Source organism: Hemicordylus capensis, chromosome 5, assembly GCF_027244095.1.
Source record: "Hemicordylus capensis ecotype Gifberg chromosome 5, rHemCap1.1.pri, whole genome shotgun sequence".
NCBI lineage: Eukaryota > Metazoa > Chordata > Lepidosauria > Squamata > Cordylidae > Hemicordylus > Hemicordylus capensis.
The window spans coordinates 45,723,256-45,749,935 of record NC_069661.1 but is presented as its reverse complement, the minus strand read 5'-3'; the positions used below and the strand labels follow the sequence as shown (position 1 = coordinate 45,749,935).

The 26,680-nt window shown below is 43.8% G+C and overlaps 1 protein-coding gene across 12 annotated transcripts in view; it reads right to left on the bottom strand.

The window, feature by feature from the left end:
- BLTP1 (bridge-like lipid transfer protein family member 1) overlaps positions 1-3,441 on the bottom strand; it is a 201,468-nt gene extending 198,027 nt beyond the window's left edge. For 7 of the 12 annotated variants that reach the window (XM_053253721.1, XM_053253726.1, XM_053253727.1 and 4 more), the window contains exons 1-3: positions 3,153-3,243; positions 2,424-2,545; positions 1,424-1,550 (exon numbers count right to left, since the gene is read on the bottom strand). In XM_053253721.1, coding sequence (XP_053109696.1) covers positions 1,424-1,520 — 97 coding nt within the window. In that variant the 5' untranslated portion in view covers positions 1,521-1,550; positions 2,424-2,545; positions 3,153-3,243. Of the gene's footprint in view, positions 1-1,423; positions 1,551-2,423; positions 2,546-3,152; positions 3,244-3,302 lie in introns of those variants that run through there. The other 5 variants (XM_053253725.1, XM_053253729.1, XM_053253731.1 and 2 more) reach the window with 2 other exon arrangements.
- Positions 3,442-26,680: the final 23,239 nt, after the last annotated feature.

Below are 26,680 nucleotides of genomic sequence, written 5' to 3'. Positions count from 1 at the left end.
GTCAACCAAGCACAGTCCTATTCACCATGTACATCACATTTGCATAACTTCCTTCTGACTTTGTTGGATAAGCTGTTCTCAAGGTGATTAAGTTTGAGGGGCAACAGATTTTTTTTTTTTTTTTTTTGTCTTTCATGAAATCTACCACCCTCTGGGTAAGCAGACTGGCTTCGAAACTGGCTCATGGCACGTTTCAAGGTATATCTATCTCTAGCCAAAGCACATGGCCTGGGAATCTGTTGGATCACTACCCTACTGACTCTTATACATGCGAGTTATAGCCCTTTACTCCTTTTCTTCACTTTCCTGCCTGTTCCCTGAAAGGAAGCCTCCCTGTCAACGTACAACGAACACACCAACGTGCCTGGGAAGGATAGTTAAATTAACCTCTTGCCCTTCTAAATCTCCTCGCCGCTTCTCTCCCTCCCCACTTTCCAAGCACTTTTCATGGCAAGCCTTAAGCCAGGCTCTGGTTTAAGAGCCTTAACCAACCCGATTTACTCTTAATTAGGACTTAAGCTAAATTATTTCCAGTAAGATTCATAGTTATAATATCAACCAAAATATATTGCATTGCCTAACTAAACCTTTAACTTCTGTACCCCCATTTTACCCTCTATAAAGCCTCTGAACTATATTCCTGTCTCCTCATTTTTCCAATACACCAAAACTTGCTCAAATTGATACTGGAACTGAACTGCTCCCCAAGCCAAACCAAAAGCATAGTTGAGGTATCTAGCCAGTACCTCAGGGCAATTTTGGTAACACTGCTCAAGTACTGACAATGCTTTGAGTATCTACACAGATCAATCAGTTGTGTCCAATCAGTTGTGTGCGCATTTGGGGAAAAGGTTAAGGGAAATAAAGCTCTATACTGATTTTTCTGCAACAACACTCACAACCAGAGAGAACACACACAAATCTGTTTTTTAAAAAGCACACAGTTAAAGAGGCAAGAGCTACCATTTCACAAATGCAGAAAACACACCTTCCATGTGTTTGCAAACATATATACTCCGTTCCTTTGAATTTCAAATAAGACTAATACTATAGGATATATATGAAAGAAATATTACTCAGTATAACAATATATAAATCAATTATTACATACCCTTTTCCCTTAGTAGTTGTTATTAGCACTCAACTGCCTCTTTTCCATGTCATTACACCAAATAGTCTAGTAGATATGGATCTCTGTATGATATTATGTGCATGTTATCAGTTATTATGGATTAAAAAACTATTTGGAATTAGCAAAAGTTGTCATTTTCTTTATGTTCTTTGTGAACTATCCTAACTAGGTAGTAGAATATTCAGTTGTTATTCAACACTGTGTCCCATCTGCACATACAAATGCATTATTTATAAAACAGGATGTTTTACAACACTGGAAAATAAATTCAACAAAATAAATTTTACATACCAACTAGGAGCCAAACAACATTAGAATTATGTTCAGTAAGGAAATTCTCCAATTCATTGTAACTGGGAATAACAATACTCTCATTTGGTTGTGCCATTGCTAGAATATGCCAAATGGGTCTAAATGGCTGAAAGAGGAAAACACACATGTAATACAATTTTATATTGCAAACTGATAAAAAAAGATTCTTTCAAAAAGCATATTTTCCCTCTTGAATATACTTGAGGAGCTTCAATACTAACACTAACATGGAGAGATCTTATGACAGTGCAAGAACTCTCACAACTGTATATGCAGAATATGGAATCACTTATATCTCAAAGAGTAGAGATAAGACAAACACGTATGCCATTTTGCCAAACTTACATGGAAGAGTTTCAGTTACAAATGGATACTGTGCCTACAAAGGCCAGGTTCTCATGATCCCCATGATGCCAGCAGACAGAGAAATGGGAGGTTCCTGAGATGAGCACGCTCCCAATTTCCAGTCATGAGAACCTGGAAATTTTTGGCAATGTTAGGTTAGCACCATGACAACCTGACATTTAACAGAGACAACCATTGCAACTGGCAATCTTAGATCAAATCCTAGATTACCGATCTTCATTAAATGTTGGATTGGCGCAGTGCCAACCTAAAATTGTTGCAAATTTTCAAGATCTTATGACCAGAAATCAAGAGCGCACACACTTTGAGAACCAGCATGGGAGCCAGCGTGGTGTAGTGGTTAGAGTGCTGGACTAGGACCGGGGAGGCCCGAGTTCAAATCCCCATTCAGCCATTATACTAGCTGGGTGACTCTGGGCCAGTCACTTCTCTCTCAGCCTAACCTACTTCACAGGGTTGTTGTGAGGAAAAACTTAAGTATGTAGCACACCGCTCTGGGCTCCTTGGAGAAAGAGCGGGATATAAAATGTAAAATAATAAAAACATCATAATAATAACCCAACCCACAGTAATCTGCCCTCTAAGATATGATGGCAAACGACACCAGTTGTACCTTGTATGAAAGAAGTGCACTCTAATCGGTTATTAGCAGATGAAAGTCCAAAGCTTTTCCTAGGTCTCCTCCACTGCATCCATATAATCTCTGTGCTCCAACTGCAGCATTCCTGTCATATTCTAGAGTGACCAGACAACATAGTTAGAGCTTTGCAGATATGAACAGGCTTGATTTTCTGTGGCAAGGGCCTAACCAGGGGCTGAGAGCAGGTTGAGACCCCACTCCGCCCCAGTGCTGTTTCTGAGAGCAACTCTATATTTTCTCCCAATCTAGAAATACTTGCTATCTACTTCTACAGAGAAAACTAAACCCCTGCACTAGAGCATACTATTGCACAGTAATATGCACAAAACCGCCTCTTTTGAACTAGAGGGTCTGGCCCTACTGATGGGGATCATGCAAGAAGGGTCTGGCCCTACTGATGGAAATCGTGCAATGTTCCTCTGTGCACAGAAAGATATATCCTCCACCACACACAATATACAGACTCTCCCCTCCCCACATACACCTTGCCCATCATAGGGTGGCAAGCTTTTTGCTAGTGCTATACTGATGGCAGGTGGCAGAGGTGACACCGTACGAGGGCCTTTCAGAATCCTGGACAGAACATCCAGTGAGCAGCAGCACCAAAATATATCGAGTGCATGTAAGCCAGGGGACAAACCTATTATTAAATTTCTTTATAAGGTCTTTTTTATACTTCCTAGAATATTCAAGGTGGCTTACCAATAAAGTTAACATTACAGACTCGTAAGAACAGAAGCAGGCAGGCCCGCATCTACCCTGGGGCTAAAAGGGGCCCGGTCCCAGTCAATGAATTCTCAGCCCCTTTTACAACAGCCCTGGCCGAAGACCGGGAGCGCAGCAGCAACATACCGAGAGCGTCGCGATTGTCGTCGTCGTCCCCACCGCGACAGAGGAAAGGAAGGAGGGAGGGAGGGGAGAAGCTTCAGCTGCCTGGCAGAGAGGAGGAGAGGAAACAAGGAAGTCGAAGACGCGGTGAGAGAGGCAGTCCCGCCCTGCGTCCCTCCTCCTCTGCTTGACATTGGCTGAGGGATCCACAAGCCGAGGCTGACTGACAGCCCAGCAGAAAGAAATGCCTGGAGAGCAGACCGTCAGTCAGCCTCAACCTACAACCTTTCAGCCAATGACAAGCAGAGGAGGGGCAGATAGGGGTGGGGCTAGGGAAGGATTAAAGAACGCTTTACAGCAACGAGGTGTTTGTTTTGTAGGTGGTTCGGAGAGAGGGCGTGTGTTTTTTTGAAGGCGTGTAAACTGGCAGAGAAAAGGGGAGATAAATTTGAAAACCAATTCCTAATCTGTTTCACAGGGTTATCGTTAGAATAAAACTGGGGAGGTAGAACTACGTACGCTGCCCTGAGTGACTTGGAGGGAGGGCAGGATAGAACAGTGTCATAAGAAGATGTGTGTGCTCATAAGGATGCTTTTGTTAAGTATTTTAGTTATCTGTTCCCCAATAAAATCATACTCTCCTACTTGCAATTAGTTTAGACAATATATACATCCACCAAATTTATATCAAACCCAATAGCAGAATGGCATACATGGAGTTATCCCAGTTTCTTAGGATTTAAGGATATGCAAGAGTTTCAAGGGCAGGAGAGGAAGGCAGCTTATAAAATAAAGCTCCCCATCCGATTTGCAGAGTTTTGTTTTGATGCAAGTATTAAGAAAAGATACTTGCAGGGTTGGGTAGGGAATGCTTAATTCTCAGTGTTGCAGTTTGTACCTCTTTGCAAAGAGCAAAGTCATTTTCAAGAATGTAGGGCTGCTGTATTATGCAAGCTTATAAACATATTTAAGTGATTTATTTATGAACTATTTTTATAAACACCAAGCAAAATTAAATAGCCACTAATTCTTATGAGGAGAGCCAAACTGGGGTAGATAGCCATTTGCTCATACTTTTAACTGTGTAAACTGAACATAAGAACAGCCCTGCTGGATCAGGCCCAGGGCCAATTTAGTCAAGCATCCTGTTCCGCACAATGGCTCACCAAATGCCTCTGAGAAGCCCACAAGCAAGAGGTGAGGACATGCTCTCTCTCCTGCTGTTGCTCCCCTGCAAGTGGTTAGAGGCATCTTGCTTCTGAGACTTGAGGTGGCCTATAGCCACTCGACTACCAGTAGCCATTGATAAACCTGTCCTCCATGAATTTATCTAAGCCCCCTTTAAAGCCATCCAAGCTAATGGCCATCATCAACTGCTTTGGGAACTTTTGTGTTTGAAAACTGTATAATATGTATATTTTATTATTATTATTATTATTATTGTTGTTGTTGTTGTTATTAAATAATAATAATAATTAATAAAGCAAAGGGGGGAATCCAACCAGACCAGTTTAAATCTAGCAAACTGTGGCATATGTATTATATACTTTTAAAAAGACTAAAACACAAGTTCCCTCTGCCTACTCTGTGGATGTGGTTAGAAGTAGTCTCTGTTGTGTTGTATAAAGCTGCAAGTAGTAAGTATGCAGTACCTTCATGTTTGTGCTTGGTTTTAGTAAAGAGATACTATTTTAAGAATTCCTCCCTCATTCTCTCCCTCCCACCCTCCAAGCAGGAAGGATATCACACAAATAGTATGTATTCTTTTTTACTTACCCACTGCCCAGCCAGTGCCGTCCTTTGATGGATGTGATCGGGGCCCATGGGCCACGCAGGGCCTCCCAGACGAGAGGTTCCTGCATACCTTTAAATGAGCATTCTGAGCAGCAGAGCAAAACTGTTTTATTTATTTATTTTAATTTTTTGCATCTGTATTCCACTTTTCCTCCCAGGAGCCCAGAGCAGTATACATAATTATGTTTCTCCTCATAACAACCCTGTGAAGTAGGTTCGGCTGAGAGAGAAGTGACTGGCCCAGAGTCACCCAGCAAGTATCATGGCTGAATGGGGATTTGAACTCAGGTCTCCCCGGTCCTCGTCCAGCACTCTAACCACTATACCATGCTGGCTCCTGAATAGCTTAATGTCTTTGCCACTGTGGTCCCATTTAAAATTAAAGTTTAAGGCAGGACTGCACAACTTTGGCCTCTGCACAAATTTGGCCTCCTGCAGATGTTGAACTACAACTTCCATCATACCTCACTATTCACCACTGTGATTAGGGATGATGGGAGTTGTAGTCCAAAAGCAGCTGGATGGCCAAAGTTGTACAGCCCTAGATTAAGGGCATATGGGAAGGTTTGACATTAAAACCCATGGACAGCATCCTAACCAGTATTTCCACAAGTGGAAGAAATGAAACTCATGCAAGTCGGGGAGGGCAGTTTTCCACAATCACCCTTTCCCTCTACTGCTCTTGCATCCCCCCATCTGCTCCCCATAAGTTTATTTATTTGTTTAGTTTATTTATGTTTACATTTATATCCTACTCTTCCTCCAAGGAGCCCAGAGCGATGTACTACATGCTTAGGTTTCTCCTCACAACAACCCTATGAAGTAGGTTAGACTGAGAGAGAAGTGACTGGCCCAGGGTCACCCAGCAAGTATCAAGGCTGAATGGGGATTTGAACTCGGGTCTCCCTGGTCCTAGTCCAGCACTCTAACCACTACACCACGCTGGCTCTAACCACTACACAGCGCTGGTTTCAAGGACATATTTTTAGGCTGACTGAAAACCAGCAGCAGCAAGAGTTAATTAAAACTTTATACTGCAGTCCTTTTATGCTTCCTTGGCTACTCAGTCAGCAGCCCCCGCCAGCCTTATAGACTCTCCTGCTCTGGTCATGTGTTTCTTCTGTTCACCAGTTGAATGCAGTTGCAGAGCAAGGGAGATGAGAGGGAGGGAGGATCCAGGCTCTGTCTGGGTAATATGATGACTGCATTAGGCAACTTGGTTCCATCACTGACCCCATAGGCTCTGCCCGAAACACTACTTTTTTAAAAAATTGTACAAGCACATAGGGAACACTCTGCCCAGTAATTTTCCAGGCTTCACATACTGAAAAATCCTGGAAATGGCCCTGGGCATAAAAAAAGCCCTGCTGAATTAGGTCAAAGACCCATCTAGTCCAGAAATGTGTTGCATGCAGTGGCCAAATGCCCCAGTCAGGTTTGCAGAGAGATAGGTGTGTTGTCCAATTTGGGCTTATAGAGCAGTTATTGTTTGGGGGGGGGGAAGGAACTAATAAGTTCCTTATGTGTAAGGAACTTATAAAGCCACAGAAACTGCTCCTGTTGGACCACATCTGGTTATAAATGCAATCTTTGTTCCCCAAGTGCTTTTTAATGCTACAAATCCCATACATGTAATAACGTACTTGAGAAACACTGGAGTTGTAGGATGTATGTTGAGGCAGTACCAGGAAAACAATGGTGGTCAACTTAAAAAAAAATGTATTTTCCTTTCTGCAGAATTCTATTTCAGTTAGGTGCTTTAGTTACTTGAATTACAGTGGTAAATTAATGCATTTTACATCTAAGAGCAACAACACAGACTCTGTTAGAGGATCTCAAATTCAGCATGTGTTAAAAGCAGAATAGTACTGTCCATTTCTAAGAGCTGAATCAGGAATGAGGAAGTTGCTGCCTAGCAGGTCAAAAGTGCCTGCCCGGCTGCAGCTTCTCAGAGCTCTTTGGTCAGGTTCTCTGCATGGATCTTTCTTTGGCTCCCAGTTCTCATTGCCATTCCCATGCTACAAAGACTTCCCTTCCCACTGGTGTTTATGAATTTTTCTCCTGCAGATAACATTGTACTTCCTAACAACCAATATTTCTCAACAGCGTCTTTGTACACATTCTTCACTGTGAATAGAAAGCATTCTAAGCCTTTTATACAACCATTTGACCTCATTGTAATAATTAGCTGTGATTAACAGGGTGCAGTACAGTTAACAATGTTGTGCCTGGAGCTGGAATAACTGGAGCCAGTATGTTGTAGTGGTTAGAATGCTGGACTAGGACCGGGGAGACCCGAGACCCGAGTTCAAATCCCCATTCAGCCATGATACTAGCTGGGTGACTCTCTGGGCCAGTCACTTCTCTCTCAGCCTAACCTACTTCACAATCTTGATGTGAGGAGGAACTTAAGTATGTACTACACCGCTGTGGGCTCCTTGGAGGAAGTGCGGGATATAAAATGGAAATAACAACAACAACAACAACAACAACAAGCAAGCAAGACCTGGCAATGGCTTAAGAATGGCAACTTGAAGAAAGAAACTGAGGGTTTAATACTGGCTGCACAAGAACAGGCACTAAGAACAAATGCAATAAGAGCAAAAGTCGAAAAATCTACAACAAATAGCAAGTGCTGCCTTTGAAAAGAAGCAGATGAAACCGTGGACCACCTAATCAGCTGTTGTAAAAAGATCGCACAGACTGACTACAAACAAAGGCATGACAAGGTAGCAGGGATGATACACTGGAACATCTGCAAAAAATACAAGCTACTGTACCTGTAGCCAAACATTGGTGGGACCATAAAATTGAAAAAGTGTTAGAAAATGAAGATGAAAAAATATTATGGGACTTCTGACTACAAACAGACAAACATCTGCCACACAATACACCAGATATAACTGTAGTCAAGAAGAAAGAAAAACAAGTCAAAATAATCAACATAGTAGTACCAGGGGATAGCAGAATAGAAGAAAAAGAAATAGAAAAAAGAACAAAATACAAAGATCTACAAACTGAAATTGAAAGGCTGTGGCAGAAAAAGACCAAAATAATCCCAGTGGTAATTGGCACCCTAGGTGCAATTCCAAAACAACTTGAAGAGCACCTCAACACCATAGGGGCCACAGAAATCACCATCAGCCAATTACAAAAAGCAACTTTACTGGGAACCACCTATATTTTGCAACGATATCTATAATAACCAACAGTATTGATGATAAAATTCAGCCATCCCAGGTCCTTGGGAAGGACTCGATGTCTGGATTGACAAACCAGTCAATAACACCTGTCTGACTGTGTAAACAAGAAATAATAATAATCCTTCAAATGCTTGTTCTAGCTCAAAAAAATTAACCAAAAAAACCCCACTAGCTGGCCTTTTTGTCATATCTTTCTCTGTTTTGTGTCACAGACTGCAATATTTCCGAACAGACTAATATTAATGAATGAACTTCTCTTTCTTTAGTGTTTTTGACACTTTCCCATTAAATGTTAATGATATTTTGGGGAGAGCATGAAGTCTTGCTAATCGGGCCTTGACTTTTTTTTAAATTTAGAAGCCATTCCATAAATTTGGAAACCGGACAATGGACACTTGACAAAATTACCAGACTTCGTGACAGACATGTATTTATTTTATTTATATACCACCTGATTGAAGGCTCTAGGCAGTTCACAAATAATAAACATAACAAAAACAAATAATACAAACTGTTAAAACAATTTAAGACATTCAAATATTACAAAAAGCCAGGCTAAAAATGTCTTAAGGGCTCTTTTAAAGGATGGTAAAGATGTTAAACCACAAACGTCTGTAGGGAGCACATTCCATAGCCCAGGAGTGACTACAGAGAAAGCCCATTCCCGACTTACCGCCAGATGAGCTGGCGGCATGCGGAGACGAACCTCTCTTGATGACCTTGCGGTGGGAATCATGCAGAAGAAGGCACTCTCCCAGGTAACCATTTAGGACTTTAAAGGTAATTACCAGGATTTTGTATTTTGCCTGGAAACCTATTGGCAGCCAATGCGGTTGTTTTAAAACAGGCATGGTATGGTCTCTCCAAGAAATCCCAGAGACCAATCTAGCCGCTGCATTTTGGATCAACTGAAGTTTCCGAACTGCATATAAAGGCAGCCCCATGTAGAGAGGTAGTTAAGCCTAGAGGTTACCAGAGAGTGTACCACAGTTCTGAGATCACTATCTTAAAGGAACAATGTGGAAGGAAAGGATAAATGGGTGTCTTTTTATGCCCTTTACAAGTAACATACTTAAAATATTGTTCTATGATTGTATTAAATAGTTTTGCCTCTGAATATGCTTAGTCTAGATGTGGCGATTAGATATCTAGGCATCATGCCTCCCTGGCACCTGGGATCTGTCAAGCCCTATGCTAAATAACCTATTGAATTATTGGATTTTATGGCAAACAATGCACAGATACATCTTAAGAAAAAAGTAACCTGTTTGACAAAAAAAAGTTTAGAAATAACTGGGAAAGCTTCAAAATTCAAAAACAAAATTCCAGAAAGATATGTTGTACCAGTCTGCTGCAACAAAGAATATTGTAGCAATATAAAGACTAACGGATTTGGTGTGGAAATTAGCATTAGAGGTGTGCACGGAACTGGCTGGCCTGGTTCGATTCGGTTCAAGTCTGGACTGGACTTGAACCATCGAACCCTGCCCCCCAGCCCAGGGACGGGGTCTGCGGTGTTTTGTTTTTTTAAAAAAAGATTTAAAGTACCTGTAGCCCCTTCATGGGGCTTCCTGTAGGCTGCAGGGGGGGTCCACAAAGGTTCCTCCTCTCCCTGCCTGCCTCTCAAATCACCGCCACGGCCGGGTAAATGCAGTATTTTGGGCCCTTTTGGGCCTCCGTAAAGGCACGCGGTGGCCATTTTGGCTACCAGCGCATATGCGCAAATGACCTCTGTGAGGCCGGAGGCCATGCCAGGCCTCGCAGAAGCCATGCCAGGCCTCGCAGAGGCCATGTACTCATGCGCGGCAGTGGCCAAAATGGCCACCACGCACCTTTACGGAGGCCCGAAAGGGCCAAAAATACTGCATTTACCCGGCCGCGGCAGTAATTTGAGAGGCCGGCAGGGGGAGGGGGACCCTTCATAGACACACACACACCCCGCGGCCTACAGGAAGCCCCCCGAAGGGGCTACAGGTATTTTAAATCTTTTTTAAAAAAATTAAAAAAAATTGCAGACCTGTCCGGAGGTTCAGTTCCGGGTCTGGATGGAACAGGGGTGGGTGCGGGCGGGATCAAACCGCCAAACCAGTCCGCACATCCCTAATAAGCATTTGTGAGCAAGAGATTACAAGGAATCTATGAATAGCACTGTGTGATGGGTGGGGTGAGGAACAGGCACACTGCATCCACACCACCTGCATCCCCTTCCATCTTCACCGCTCTAAGTTTGATAAGAATTGCTGCTGCTGAGCACATATCAGCTCTCAATTGCTCATTGAAAGGGCACCTCAGACACAGCAGGTACACGTTGCTGATGCTGTCTTCTACACAACACTGCACTTCCTCAAACAGCCAAAGCAGAGGCAGCAAATATAGCAAAACTGTTCTTCTTTAAGGGGTGAGGGAGACAGGGTACACCACCACTTGGCAACTAAAGGATCAAATTATCTAAGTCCATCGCTGGCCTATAACAGTTTATAGCCGTCATGTGGGGACTGCTTTAAATCTCTTCACTTTGTAGCTGTCTCAGCAGGGCAGCTGTTCAAGTACAGCCACTCAGCCAGGTAATTTAATTCACGGCACTGCACACAATTACCCTTCTAAAAGAAAAAAGGTTGTAATAGGCAGAGAATATACAGTCTGTGTTATGAGCCACAACATACAGATGGCTTGTCAGACAGAATGCTTTTAAGTGAACTCTGTGTAGCAGGCATAAAGGGTACAAGAGCAGCAGCAGTGGACAGCTTATCTGCTTCTTTATCATTCTGATTACATGGATTGTGTGATAAAATAATCCCAAGCACAGGGAGTTCTCTTTGAATCACTAGGTAAAGTGTGCCATCAAGTTAGTGTCGACTCCTGGTGACCACAGAGCCCTATGGTCTTTGGTAGAAAATGCTTGACTAACAAGCATAAAGTTGCTGGTTTGAATCCCTGCTTGTATGTTTCCCAGACTATGGGAAACACCAATATTGGGCAGCAGTGATATAGGAATATGCTGAAAGGCATCATCTCATACTGTGCGGGAGGAGGCAAGGTGAACCGCTCCTGTATTCTATCAAGAGAAAACCACAGGGTTCTGTGGTCGCCCAGAGTTGAAATAGACTTGACAGCACACTACCTTTAGGAGTATGAGATGATGCCTTTCAGCAGCTTTTCTATATCACTGCTGCCCGATATAGGTGTTGTGTCAGGAAACATACCAGCAGGGATTCTAACCGGCAACCTCTGGCTTGCTAGTCATTTCCCCACTGCACCATATCACTACTCTTCATAAAACACTAGATTTGATTTGACTACATTCATTGTGACACTCCCACCCAGTTTTCACCACCAGTGAAGAGGAAATAATCCTAATCTTTGCTCAGATAATGGAGACAAACAGATCTGGAGAAGTGGATACAAAATTGATAAGATTTTGATTTCAATCTTCCATATTCCAGGTGTTCCTTAGCCTGCTTCATGGTGTTTTATTCCTTGTAATTCGTTATAAACAAGTGTATACAACAACAAATACAAATATTTATATACCACTTTTCAACAAAAGTTTCCAAAGCGGTTTACATAGAGAAATAATAAATATTATAATAAATAAATAATAAAATGGATCCCTGTCTGCAAAGGGCTCCCAGTCTAAAAAGAAACATAAGATAGACACCAACCACAGTCACTGGTATACACTGTTGTCACTTATACACTAGTTGCATAGAATGTGAAACTGAAATTAAGATGCACCTGTTTCATTTTTGTATTCGTGGGTGAGGTCCATCATTTACTGGGCAAAGTCATTCTGCCATTACACATTCATTACATTTTTATCAGTCATTACACTGTTAGGAAAGTTCAGGCAATTAAATACATGTAACAGAATTTTTTTAATTAATGTGCTTGCAAAAGATAAGTAAAAGAACAGTTTGACATTTGTAGAATTTTAACTTCAAACATTATATATTTTATTGAATAATTGACATATATGGTAAATTTGAATCATAATAAATTTGAACCTGAGAAAGGTTCTCTTGGGCATGCTGTAATTTTGGAATTAATGATCTGATTATTGTGTGTGAAATCTTTTGATAGTTAAAATATTATTATATTCCAAATTGCTTCAAAAAATAAAAAAAAATATTTTTGCACCTTTCTCAGAGCATATTCTTGTGCAAAAAGGCAAGCCTATATACCAGCTTTGTCAAGCACAATTTTTCTGCTGCTGGATGCGGACATCTCACATGGGTTATCCTTCCCATGTGCTCCAGCAGGCAAGAGTATAATAATTAGAATAAAGAAACTTGAATAGCCTTGGAACAATAGCCCCTCCCCGTTCTTATAGTCCTGCATTTCACTTCAGAGGTGGCTTATCTCTTCCAGCCAAGCTTGCCTTTTTCTCTTTCTCTTTGCCTGTTTTCATTCAGTTTTCTTCCCTTTACTCTGTTTTTATCCTACTTCCTTCTTGTATCCTTAAAAAAACAAACCAACAACAAAAACTCTTTTCTATCCCTCTGTCCTCCCTTTTCCCCCTCCTCACGGCCAGAGATCAGACAGAGGTCACCATATGCTCCTACTTAAAGGGAAGAAGACAACCAGATTTCCTCCTCTGGGGAAAAAAACCATTGACAGCACTCCTGCCTGTCTCCTCTGATGCGCTGATGGCCACATGGACCTTGCCAATGTCAGTTGAGCGGGGAAGTGGTGCAGACCCGATGGAAGGCCTCGATGGATGCAATGCAGAGGCGAACTTGCACGTCCCAATCCACCTGGCAAGCTGCTTGTTTCTGTGCTTCAAATTTGACAGCCCTCATTACCAGTACAGGGCACTGCCATTTGGACTCTCCTCAGCCCGCAAATCTTTACAAAGTTCTGGCTCTCCTGGGTGGCCCACCTACGGCTGAAGGGAATTTGGGTCTTCATATTTTGGATGACTTCTTGATCTGGTCTCCGTGCCTCATCACCGTGAGGTCAGACATACAAAGCACCTTTCAAATGCTCATGGAACACACATTCCTGATCAACCAGGACAAGAGCCAACTGCTTCCTTCCAATCGGCTTCACCATCTGGTGGTCATCATAGACACTTCACAGGATCTTCTGATTCTTCCCCCATGGGTCATGGTCTTGGACCATGTCCAAGACATCCTCCACTTTATTCAACAGGTGCAGCCCTTACCTACAGTGCCAGTTCTCACGCTAGCCAGACTGCTTGGTCTCGTGGTGGCACCACTGGCAGCAGTACAGTGGGCCTGCTAACACCTCTGTGATCTCAAGTGGTTTCTTCTGCCTTACCAGACCACCATAGCATCTTGCCACCTCAACAAGTTCAAGCTTCCTCCTCCAGTTCTATGTCCTTTTTGCTAGTGGACTCAGCTGTCCATGTCTTTCCCGGTATCAAACCTTTCTGGACCACAACCAGGCTTGGACTGGCCCACAGGGCAACAGGGCATATTCCCGGTGCACCCCACCCACAGGGTGCCCCTGCGCACCAACTCTCACCCTTAATTACCAATTCTGCTCAAAACCCAGCACCCTCCCCACATACATTCCACCGCCCTCTCAGTGCCCCCAGTCCAGCCCTGACCACAACGGAGTGATCCCAATGACCAACACCAGTCTCTCCAGCTGAGGGGCACAGTGCCTACACCTCTCAGTGCAGGAGAAATGGATGGTGCAAGAACAGGCCCACAGTATCAACTGCCTGGAACTCAGAGCCATTCAATTCACCCCGACATCGTCCCTTTACATTGTGAAAAATCAGCATGCCTTCGTCCAGATGGATGTCACCGCAAAAGCCCATGTGAATCGTCAAGGAGGCACCAGGTCCAGGTTTCTACACCAGGAAGCCTCACTCTTGCTTCACAGGACGGAACGTCATCGAGCTTCACTAACAGCCTATCATGTCAGCAGGATCCTAAATATTTGGGCGGATCAGCTCAGCAGGATGGACATCCAGCAGGGTGAGTGGAGCATCAGCACTCTAGCGTTCAGCCTCATGACACAAGCCTTGGGTATGCAACAGGTGGACTTGTTCATCTTGCCAACCAATGCAAAGCTAACCAGGTTTATCTCCAGATTCCTGTGTGAAGGAGTGGACACACTTTCCCACAAACTGCCTGCTCCACAGAATCCATATCCTACCAGCTCAGGTGCTTCTCATTGCATTGCACTGGCCTCAAAGGCCCTGGTTTGTGGAAATTGTATACCTAGCCATGTAAGGCCCTTGGTTCTTTCCAATGACCCAAGACCTTCTACACCAAGGACCTGTTCTCCACTATGATCCAGCATGGTTCATGCTTGATGCCTGGCAACTGAATGGGACATCCTCAGATGTCATGGCTAGACCTCTACAGTTTTGGACACGTTCTTGGCATCCTGCAGGGATTCTACCAACTGGATCTATCAATCAACATGGAGGGTCATCCTTCGATGGTGCAAACACAACATAAGAACTTAAGAACAGCCCTGCTGGATCAGGCACAATGCCCATCTAGTCCAGTATCCTGTTTCACACAGTAGCCCACCAGATGCTTCTGGGGAGCCTACAGGCAAGAGGTAAATGTATGCCCTCTCTCCTGCTGTTGCTCCCCTGCAACTGGTATTGAGAGGCATTGTGCCTCTGAGGTTAGAGATGGCCCACAGCCATCAGACTAGTAGCCATTGATAGACCTGTCCTCCATGAATCTGTCTAAGCCCCTTTTAAAGCCATTACTGCTAAGTTTACTCAAGAGCCTTTGGTGGGGAACTTTATCAACACCCTCTTGGCGATGATTGTAGACTAGTAGAACTCCCCTGTTTTCTGCAGGAGAGCCTTGATAAGGGATTCAAGGCTAACATGCTTAAATGACAGGTGGCCTCCCAGGCAAACCTTCTTTCTACCTCTTTGGCACAGGGGCTTTACTCACATCCACACCTAAAATGATCCCTCAAGGATGTGTCACTAATCCCGCCCCCAACAGTTCATAGGTTCCCATCCTGGGACCTCCACAAAGTTCTGTGTGTGCTCCATAAACCTCAGTTTGATCCCATTAGGTCCAGTCCTCTCTGGATACTCCCATTCAAACTGGCATTTCTCTTGGCAAGCATGTGTGACTTATCAGCCAACCCTAACTTGTGCATATTTTCTTCTTCTTGCTGCTGGATTTGAGGACATCTCGACCCATCTGTCTGGGCATCTGAGTCTACTGGTTGTGTTCTTTTCAACTTTACCTCTTGTTGCTTTCTCTGTACCTTTGACTTGGCTATTATAAACTGGGAGGGGCTATCCTTCCAGGCTTCTTTGTGCTAATTATCATAGTCCTGCCTACTGGAGCATGTGAGAAGGATAACCCACGTGAGATGTCCACAAATCCAGCAACAAGAAGCCCTCATGGTAAGTGACCAATATTCCTTTTTGTTGTACTGGCCCAACAACAAAATTTTGATACCAAGGCTGCCTGTTCTTGGTGGCCACAGGTGCTAGCAAAGCAGGTTTCTTTAGCCTCTATATAGAAGCTTCTATATAAAAACTGCAGCACATGAAGCAGGAACACTCTCAGAAAAAAAATTAGCTGCAAATATGCCCCCCTGAATCACAAACTGCCCCTTCACCATATACCATACCTATACCATATAAGAATATCTCATGAGAAAAAGATTTCGTTTACAAATTTATCTTCTTAAAAAAATCTTCATATAAGGACCACAAAGCATCTCTGACGTATCACACACTACAAGACAGCCAAGGGAATAACAATTTGCAACTAATTTAATTAGAGGATAAAAACATTTAATAAACTGAAGAGTGTATATTCTTCATAATGATTGATGCCCTAAATTAAAGCACCAACTGCTTGGAACTGTTTTTTTAATTAAACATAAATAAAACAACAAAGGAGATATTAACTTTTGAACAAGTCAGAGCATGTTTTTTAAAATTATTTTACCACATAAAGTTGACCCCCACCCCATAACACAAAGCAACTCAAAATTAGCTTCCATGACAAAACTCTCTGTAAAATTCATTGCGTTCATTTCAGTGTCATACATAGGAACATAGGAAACTGCCATATACTGAGTCAGACCATTGGTCTATCTAGCTCAGTATTGTCTTCACAGACTGGCAGTGGCTCCTTCAAGGTTGCAGGCAGGAATCTCTCTCAGTCCTATCTTGGAGAAGCCAGGGAGGGAACTTGGAACCTTCTGCTCTTCCCAGAGTGGCTTCATCCTCTGAGGGGAATATCTTGCAGCGCTTACACTTCTAGTCTCCCATTCATATGCAACCAGGGCAGACCCTGCTTAGCTAAGGGGACAAGTCATGCTTGCAACCAGAGGACCCGCTCTCCTCTCCTTTAAACTTCCTGTAATGAAGTTTAAATGTAGCACAATTTTTAAAAAAGAATTCTTTATTCTAAAAGCACAGAACGATGATCAAAATGTAGAAATTTGCAGTTTTGCTTCTATGTAGAATGTCATAACATATCTATCCAATTTATGAAGTGAGGCTATTTGGAGTTTCTCTCTCTCAATCTCTGGGCCAATACTAACCAAATAGAATCCAGAAGAAATTAGAAGAAGGTTACAGTATTTGTGACTGTTTACTTTAGAAAAAAAGATGGACTTACTAAGGATAGGAGAGACACTTATAAAATTACAAATGTTGTGGAGAAAATGGGGAGATCAAATGTTTCTCCCACCCCTCTCATATTATTAGAACTTAAGAGGCACTGAATGAAAGTGATGGGCAATAGAAAGATAGGAAGCTACTTTATACTGAGTCAGATTGATGGTCCATCTAGCTCAGTATTGTCTACCCAGACTAGCAGCAGCTTCTCCAAGGCTGCAGGCAGGAGTCTCTCTCAGCCCTATCTTGGAGATGCTTGGAACCTTCTGCATGCAAGTATGCAGGTGCTCTTCCCAGAGCGGCCCCACCTCCTAAGGGGAAGATCTTACAGTGCTCACATGTAATCTCCCATTCAAATGCAACCAGGGCAGACCCTGCTTAGCAAAGGGGGCAGTTCATGCCTGCTACCACAAGACCAGCTGTCTGTCCTCAATCTCCAATAGATTGAGGACAAAGTACTTCTTTCACACAGTGCATAATTCATGTATGCAATTTGTCACCATAAGCTGCACTGATCGTCACTACTTTAGGTGGCTTTTCAAGGGGATAAAATGCATTCATGGAGGATAGGTCTATCAAAGATTATCAGCCATGACAACTAAATGGAACCTTCATGTTAAGGAACAGTATGCCTCTAAATACCAGTAAGAGTGGGACAAGCATGGGAGAGCAGCATTTCCTTCATTCCCTGCTTGTGAGATTTCTAGGACCATCTGTTGGCCACATCTTAGAAACAGTGGGCAGCATCCAGATTGGTTATTTATGACCCAGCACCACTGAAATCAAAGAGATAAGGCACACTAATTGCAATGGGTCTTAGTTATGACTAACTTAGTTTGGATGCTGCACACAGCTGGACTAGATGGAACCTTGGTCTGGTCTAGAAAGGACCTTTGTGCTGAAGAAAGCCTGACACTAAAATTTGACAGAAGCCAATTTGTACTGTGTCACTTACACCAACATAACCAGAACACAGATTTTATCAGAGTAAGCTAGGCTAGGGATGTGCCAACAGGTTTGACATTGAACGGGTTCGATGTCAAACCGGTTTGGTTCGACAGTTTGGGGTTGGACTAAACCACCCCCTGTTCTGTCTGACCTTGGACCGAACCCCACTGGCTGTTCGGGGGCTTCACAAGTAATTTAAAAAACACATTCTTTAAAAGTACAATCCCCTCTAGGGGGCTTCTCCAAGACTGTGGGGGTGGTGGTCTGCAGAGCTTCCTCCTCCCTCCACCGGCCTTCAGGGCAAAAACCACCCCGTTTGGGCATTCTTTGGCCCTTTCTGGGACTTTCCTCCATCGCGGTGGCCATTTTGGAGGCCACTGCACATGTGCAATGGGCCCCTGTGTGGCCGGGTCATGATGCGTGGCGGTCTTCAAAATGGCCACCACGAGGGGGAAAGGCCCAGAAAAGGCCGAAGAACACCTGGACCGGGCGATATTTGGCAGGAGGAAGGCCAGCCCCACCCCCATGGGCCTGCAGATGGCCTCCTATTATTAAAAAATAATAATTGTTTTTTTGAGGGGAAAATTATTTGCTGCCACCCCCCAATCGAGCCAGAGGGTTCAATGGGGGGCAAAACCGAACTGGCCCAGTTTGGTTTGGGTCCAGTTTGGGCTCAAACCAGGCCAGCCATTCTCATGCACTCCCCTAGGCTAAGTATCTCAAGAAGAGGCTTTGAGAGTGCTATGTTGTGTGTGCTATGCAAAAATGGAATTTTAAAAGTATTAGGAATTATTCTCTCATCCGTGAAAAAGTAGATAGATTCAAATCTACATTGAAGAAGGCTGCAGACTGTGAAACACCCAGTGAAACAAATCCTTTAAAAGTCTATAATCAGCTTCATTTTACATGATAGCACAGACCTAGACCTTTAAAATACTATAAAGCTCTAAGTTATGTAAGATTATTTCAGTCTTTCCGTATTTAAGAGGAACTATAGCTAGTTTTCTATGCTTTGCAGTCTGCTTGTTGAGCAATGCCAAAAATTTATTAATGTTGTTCTTTTCCAGTTAACTATATTTTTCAAGTGCCTTAGTGGTTCTTTTCATTTACATGTTTTTGCCTGCTTCCTCTTTCATCACAGAAAACATCGCCAGAGCCTAGGTCTGAGAGGAAAAAGTCTGTTTGTTTAGCTGTGGAAAGGACAGTAAAGGAAACAATTCGTTATATTGGTAGGGGACTTTCTCAAAGGCCAAGATATAGGACTTTAAAAAAGATTAGTAATGGGGGAAATTACTGCCATGTTAACAATGTAATTTAAGATACAGTTTTGCACCATGCCTTGACAAATTTCCTTTGACTCTAGGAGCCCAAAATGTAGGAGTCACATAGTCCTCGGTGGGGGGACTCACCGTTTGCCACCAGCAATGCCCACTACCCCAGGGAAGGGAAGACTTGGCTTCTTGCTTGCCACCACCTTGCTTGCTCATTCCTCCTTCCAGTCACATCTGGTTGGCTCAGGCAGATGATGGAAGAACATGACCAGGAGGAGTTAGCAAGCAAAGCAGGCACAGTTAGTTTCTTCCTCTTCCATATTGCATTGATCCATTGCCTGTCCGAGGGGCAGACAGATGCAACCAGGAGAAGGAGTGAGCAAGCAAGGTGGGGATAGGTTGCTCCCTCCTCTTCCTGGCCACACCTGTCCGGCCCAAGCAGGTGGTAGACTGACATGACCAGGAGGAGGAGAGAACAATGCACTCATACTTTGCTCGCTCCCTCTTCCTGGCCATGTAAGTCTACCTCCTGATTCGACAATTCCCAGGAACCAGCTTGCCACTTGACATGGTGCCATCACACTTAAATTTCTAGGCACCATGTCAAGTGGCAAGCTGGTTCCTGGGAATTGTCAAGCCCTGTTTTATGCTTCTTGCAGATACAATATAAAAGTGTCTATAGAGAAAAAGAGGGCAGCACCAAGAACAGGAGGCCCAAAAATTAAGAGGGGAAATCTCAAAAAGCTGCTCAGAACTTGAGGTTTATTAGAAATCTTCTAAACATACACAGTGAATTTCAGCATTTGCCTTCCTCAGAGGCAGTGAAAAGAATAAGAGGATTACATATAGGAATATACAACATGAAATTATATGGTGTCAAATGATGTCATATCCACAACTACAAACATAGAAAAATACTTTAAAACAACTTCAAATTAGATACTAAGGTCATTCTCAAGACCATTGAGAAAGGGAGGGTGTGGGGGAAAGGCATAATCAGGCTTATCTCCCCCACCCAATCTTCTTGTTGTCCAGACCATCTCCTGGCCCTGCAGTCTGGGTGTTCATCCGAGCGGCTCTCCTGGGACCCACATAGTCCTCTGGAGCCCAGGAAAATGCATCCTGGCCTCCAGATATCCCTAAATGCACTGCATTGAAGGATTTCCTCTCAAGGGAAAATCGTTACCCCAAGCAGACATACAACCCCGGACCTTGGTAAAACGGGGCACTCAAGTCCTTTTACACAGGTAAAATCATGGGCTACCCGGGGAGGCAACACCAGGATCGGCCTCAATCCCAGTGTTTCACATGAGCAGCCCTACGCAGGTAGGGCTGCCTAAGCCTGCCTGGATAGGTCTGCTCGTGTGAACAGCCTCATTCTGAAACAAACTCATAAGACTTTCTTTAAATGAAAGACCACTGGAGCAAAACTACCTATAAACTGATAATTGAAGCAAAATAGTATATAACAAACTAAATACAACATATTAATTGCTACACACATCAAAGTTTAATAAGACTAAAATAATCTGATTCTGAAACTCTGCTATAATACTTTTTAAAGGAACAAATACAACAATAGTAAAATGTTCCTATCAGTGCACTTCTGAATTCCAATGATAAGAATTAATGATATGAATTCCAGTAAGACTCCATGCTGGTTCTCCTGCTGCTTTCTGAATATCAGGGGTGGGTATTTTTGTTTCCGATTCCATCTCTAGTTCAATTTTTTCCGTTGTATCTTATGACTAAGCAGTGTCTGTTCCAGCTCTACGTTGTTATTATTAAGAATAGTTAACCCCTGCTACCTGAGCACAGAGATACCTTTTAAAGTGGTGATTCTTTTATATTTAACTGGCCCTAACCAGGGCCGGACTGGGGGCACTGAGAGGGTGGTGGAATGTATGTGGGGAGGGGCCAGGTTTTGAGCAGAATAGGTAATTAAGGGTGGGAGTTGGGGTGCAGGGGTGGGGTGGGGCACACCAGGTGGGGTGGGGCGGGGTGCACCAGGTGCGGTGGGGTGGGTGGGGCACACCGGGAATATGCCCTGTTGCCCTAAGGGCAGTCTGAGCCTACTTCTCATGACCAACCGGAAGGCGAGGAGGTGGGGCTCTCCGGACAGGGAGGGGGGAAAGGGGAGCCAGGCAGCTGGTGCGGGGAGAGCCCAGCAAGCATAGCAGGGCACACCAGGCGAGGGTACACTGGGAAATAGGGATGGGCCCGGACTGGTCCGGAGGCCAATGAAAAGGCCTCCAGACCTGGGTGGTTCGGATTGGGGGTGGGGGGTCGCTTTAAGAGTGGCGGGAGGGTTTACTTACCCCTCCTGCCGCTTTCCGCTGTGGCGCCGTAATTTGTACAGTAATTGGGGTGGCAGGATACCTCCCTGCCGCCCCTTCCCCGCTGCAGCTCTGCAAAACTCCCAGTAATGCTTTGCGCACACGCACGTCAGTGACGTGAAGCACGCGTACAATGTGCGCGCGCGCAAAGCATTACTGGGCGTTTTGCAGAGCTGCAGCGGGGAAGGGGCGGCAGGGAGGTATCCTGCCGCCCCAATTACTGTACAAATTATGGCACCACAGCGGAAAGCGGTGGGAGGGGTAAGTAAACCCTCCCGCCGCTCTTAAAGCGACCCCCCACCCCAGTGCCAGACCGCAGTGTGGCGGTTCCGTGCACACACCTACCGGGAAAATGCCCTGCTGCTCAGTGAGGCGGTCCAAGCCTGGCCCTATCCAATCCCAGCACAGCATCCCTCCAGGGGCTGTTGCTGGTATTTGCTTTATGTTTCTTTTTAGATTGTGAGCCCTTTGGGGACTGGGAATCATGTTATTAATGTATTATTCATTTTTATATGTAAATCATGTAAACTGCTTTGAGAACTTTGGTTGACATGTGGTATATAAGTAGTAGTAGTAGTAGTAGTTATAGACAGCTTTTCAACAAAGGTTCACAAAGTGGTGTACACAGCAGAAGGAATGGAAAAATTATTGGGAAAGGGTTCCCTGTCCCAAAGAGGGCTCATGATCTAAAATGAAACACAAGGGAGACACCAGCAGGGGCATTCCCCTCAAAGAGAGGGACACTCTGCTGGAATGAATAGGATAGTTGGTCTCCCCCTGCTAAATGGAAGAAAGCCATCACTTGAAAACGAGCCTCTTTGTTCAGTTAGAAGACGCAAATGAAAGAATCAGTTACATTGCTATCCCACCCTTCTTCCAAAGAGTTTAGAGCAGGCCTGCTCAACTTCGGCCCTCCTGCAGATGTTGGCCTACAACTCCCATAATCCCTGGCTATTGGCTACAGTGGCTGGGAATTATGGGAGTTGTAGTCCAAAAACAGCTGGGGGGCCTGAGTTGAGTAGGGCTGGTTTAGAGTGACATAAAAGGTCCCCCCCCCCACCGCTGCCTACCATTTTATCCTTACACCAATCCTGTGGTCAGGGTAAGAGGTTATGGTTAGCCCAGGCCACACAGTGAGCTTCACAGCTGCACAGGGGATTTGAACCTGAATTTCTCCACTCTTCATCCAACCACTACCCAAGATAGACTCTATCATTCTGTTATCCAATTTTCTCTCAAACAGTTGTTCATTCTGGTTTATTATTTTCACTTTAGAACAGAACTTTATTACGGTCACAGACCAATATACAAAGAAATACAAACAATGAATCATGTAAATAAAATTTAAAAAGAGAAGAGAGAAATGTATAAACTAATTATGAAATGCATTGCTAAAGATCAGATCGAGTTTTGCAGATTATAATTTATTATTTTCACAGTAGCTACTGGGTTCTCTTAAGACTTCCTTTCGTGCATGGAGATTGGCCAAAAACATCTTTCAGGCCTATATAATATATTTATAGAAATGACCTTTGGCTTTGGCTAAGTAAACAAATTAATCTTCCGGATGTGGGTCTATTAATTTAGACAAAGGCCAAACTGGTGATGAGGAAGAGCTAAACATTTGCTGCTGTTAGTATCCACTGACTGGAGTCTGAAGTGCCAAATGTTTTCTTGTTAGAAAAAAAACCTATCTGGTCTCGATTAACACACAAGTGGTGTGATCCAATTCCATTATAATAAGAGTTTAGAAACTGACTTAAATGAGATGTGAATCACCCTATGAGATTTTACATCAGATTGAATTTTTAATAGCTGCAAGGAATTCACTGTAATCCAAGTTTTAAAAATAACTGTTGAGAAAATGGCCATCCATATTCCACTGTGTAGTCAGTCATTGCAATGAAACAGAGTCTATCTATGACAGTGTTTAATTCTAAGGGTAGTTTCCTCAGCAGGGGATCACAGGTTTGGAGTGGACCCTGGGACAAAAAGTGAAGATGTCCCTCTGCGCCTTTTTCTCCAGAGAGGTACAAGGGGGAGAGCAAAGAGTAAGCTGTCACCCAACCAGCGGGCCCCTCTCCCTCAGGGATCCAGAGACATATGTCTCCCACGCCCTCGTTCATTTGTAGCTATGCCCCTGTTTTAGAACGCACAAGTCATGGGGAATGCCCATCCACGAGAATCCCCTCATTCTAGAATTTTCTGGAAGGAAGGAAGGAAGGAAGGAAGGAAGGAAGACTACTGAGGGAAAAGAAAAAGACAGACAGGGAGAGTGGGGAAAGACAAGGTAAAGCAGGAAGAAACTGAAAATTGAGAGAGAAGAAAGCAAGAAAAATGTAGTTGACTTTCAAAGAATAGGAGAGAATAAGGGAAAACTAATATACTTTTTGCATGAGGTTATGAAAGGAAAGGTTATGGTTATAAGGTTATGAAAGGGATGCTAAGCTGGGGATGGATAGGGCCAGTTGCTCTCCCCTGCTAAATAAAGAAAACCACCACTTTTAAAAGGCGTCTCTTTGCTCTGTTGGCATATATGAACAAATCCTTAAATCTGTTTTGCAACATTTGAGTAGCAGGTTAGATCTTACTACAGAACAGATCTAACACATAAATATAATCCTAAAAATGCACAAATGTCATGCCCTGTGTGTGGTTGCCGCTTGTGGCAGCAAGCTACATTACAGCAGACTCCTAGGCTTCTGAAGCCGGGGACAAGCCCAATGGCCTTTCCCTGTAGAAGGAAGTATAAAAGGCTCCCTGGAGGAGGCAGATTTCACCTTAGTATCAAGGTTCTCTTGATGGTTTGTGTAGTGTAATCCTTGGTCAGTTCTCAACCCTCTGACTTCTGCCTGCTACTTGGTTTGACCTTCCATGTGTTCCTGGTTTCTGTCTGATCCTCTGGCTCCTGATTGTTACTCTGCTTGGCTTCCAGCATATTCCCGGCTCTTGACACCTGGCTTGACCCTTTGGCCCTAAACTGGCTCTTTAACTGATCATCTGGTGTCTCCCTGATTCTCTTACTCCTGGCCTTGATGTTGTGCTCCATAGTGAGTGCTTCCCATGGCTCAGCTCCTGGCAACAAAGACTACTGTGGAAGGACTGTAATGAAATAACCAGTTACCTGCTGCATCTAGTGCAGTGTAGCACACATCCCACCATGGTGAGATACACCTACATGCAAACAGAGCTGATCAAAAAAATCTTTTAGAAGTAGTTCAGGCAAAATTTGAAAGTAGTGAAGGATTTGGGGAGGAAATTAGGATAAACTGAGCAATTTCAGTGGTGGGGGGCACTATTCACCTCTAACAGGGATTTCACTACATTGGGATTTCACTACAGGGATTTCACTACATCCCTCTAACAGGGATTTCACTACATTCACTACATTGTTCACTACAACTCCCAGCAACCCCAGCCTTTGACTGGGGATTATGAGAGTTGTAGTCAACAACATCTGGGAATCCCTGTTAGAGGGAACACTGGTGCAGGGGGATTTATTGTAAAGCTTAAGAGAGGGCAGTTTACTACTGCTTGGTAAATGGATGGCAGTGGATGTCATCTTTTTTTCTTTTAGGCCATGCCACTCCAGGTAGCTGAGGCAGCGCTAATCATGGTGTAGTGTCATTCTGGGGTGGTGTGGGGTGGGGAGAATTACAGCTACCAGTAGCTGTACCATTAGCTCTGAAACATTTCAGAGTTTCTCAAGCCTGTCTAAAAATTTGCTGAAATTGGCCCCCATTTTTTCCATCCAAAGATATAATGGAGAAAATGGGAGGTGCATGTAAATCAGTACACCAAAAAAAACTTTGATCAAAGACAAACATGAAGTGGTAGGGCCAAATTTTGATGACCTCCTATTCCCCCTGAAGATCACTGTATCCCAAAAATTTGTCCCTGAGGGCTACATGACCCTCAGTGATACATTTTTAGGTGGCACAGAACACTTCCTAGGGAAAGGGAGATCATCAAAATTTGCCCCCACCACTAAGCCAGCAGTGGAGCTGAGCTGAACTCTTCAGAAGCACCGGTATCTCTTCCATTGCACTGGATTAGTCAGGATGTCAGCCATTAATCTTTAGCCCTGTGGATTTTGAAAATAGTAAAGTGGGGCTCAAACAGGGAGCTTAATTGGAGTCTGGTCCAGTCCCCTGTCTTGAATTTTAAGGCTCTGGCAAACATGTCAAGTAGTTATCGTGTGCCTCTGAGCATTTCAAGTATGCCTTGATATCACTGAATCACAACCACCAAAACCACTGATCTGGCATGAAAGGGTATTCCTTATATGCCAAGTCCAGGGCTGTGCCTTCTAGGCAGAAGTTAGACTAGCACAAGCAAGTTACTGATCAAATCTTCTGGCCCAGACAAATGGAAAAAAATTTGATGGTGACAACTGTTGACAATAGTGCATGCTTGCTGCTGGTGAGTGTCCTCTTTCCATTGTCCAAATAAAAACATATAAAATAAAAGCACCCTTCCTCGCCCCTCGCAACCTGGATGTGCTGGTGTGGGCAGTTAATGCCCATTAAAATCCTCTGGCCGGCCAGCCATGCCATTCTTTGTCTGGTACAATGCCCAATGTTCCTATGAACAGAAGCTTGACTATGGTGCCAATTAAAAAGGGAAAAAAAGCTGCTGCCCCATCAGCAGAGAGTCCCCAATTAAATCCCAAAGCCACAACTCTTGCATGACCTTCCAGGCAGGCTCGACAATAGGCAAGCGCTTACAAAAAGTGCAGTGATCTGTCAAGCCCTCATTGACTTCCATAGGTGCCCTTGATGTGTATTGCTTGGATTCTTATTTCCAGAAGAAACCAGACAGAGCACAGATCTTTTGAAGTGCACATGCGTGAACCAAATCCAGTGTTACAGCTTGCTCTGGGCATTGCAGTAATTAAGTACGCATGTGGGAAGGCTTTTATGTGTGCAGAGAGGAGTTTTGACATCTCTCCCCCGCCCCCCACTCAACTTTCCTTTTCTTTCGGAAATGTCCTGAGCTTTGTGCCCAAAAGGAGAATACACAAGTAATTTGGCGCTAGGAAATTCCATAGTATTTCAGCTTTGTGATTTTGCTGTGTGTCTTGGATCATGTACTGTTCTCTGTGTTGATTGTGAGTTACCAGAGAGATCAGATTTTGGTATTCTTTTCACACTCACTTATCTTACAGTTTGTGTGAAACAAGGAAATCTTTGCCAATGACTTCTGTGGGTTGTATGAAAAACCTCAAAAGTCGAAGAGAAGTCCAAGCATTACTTCAGCC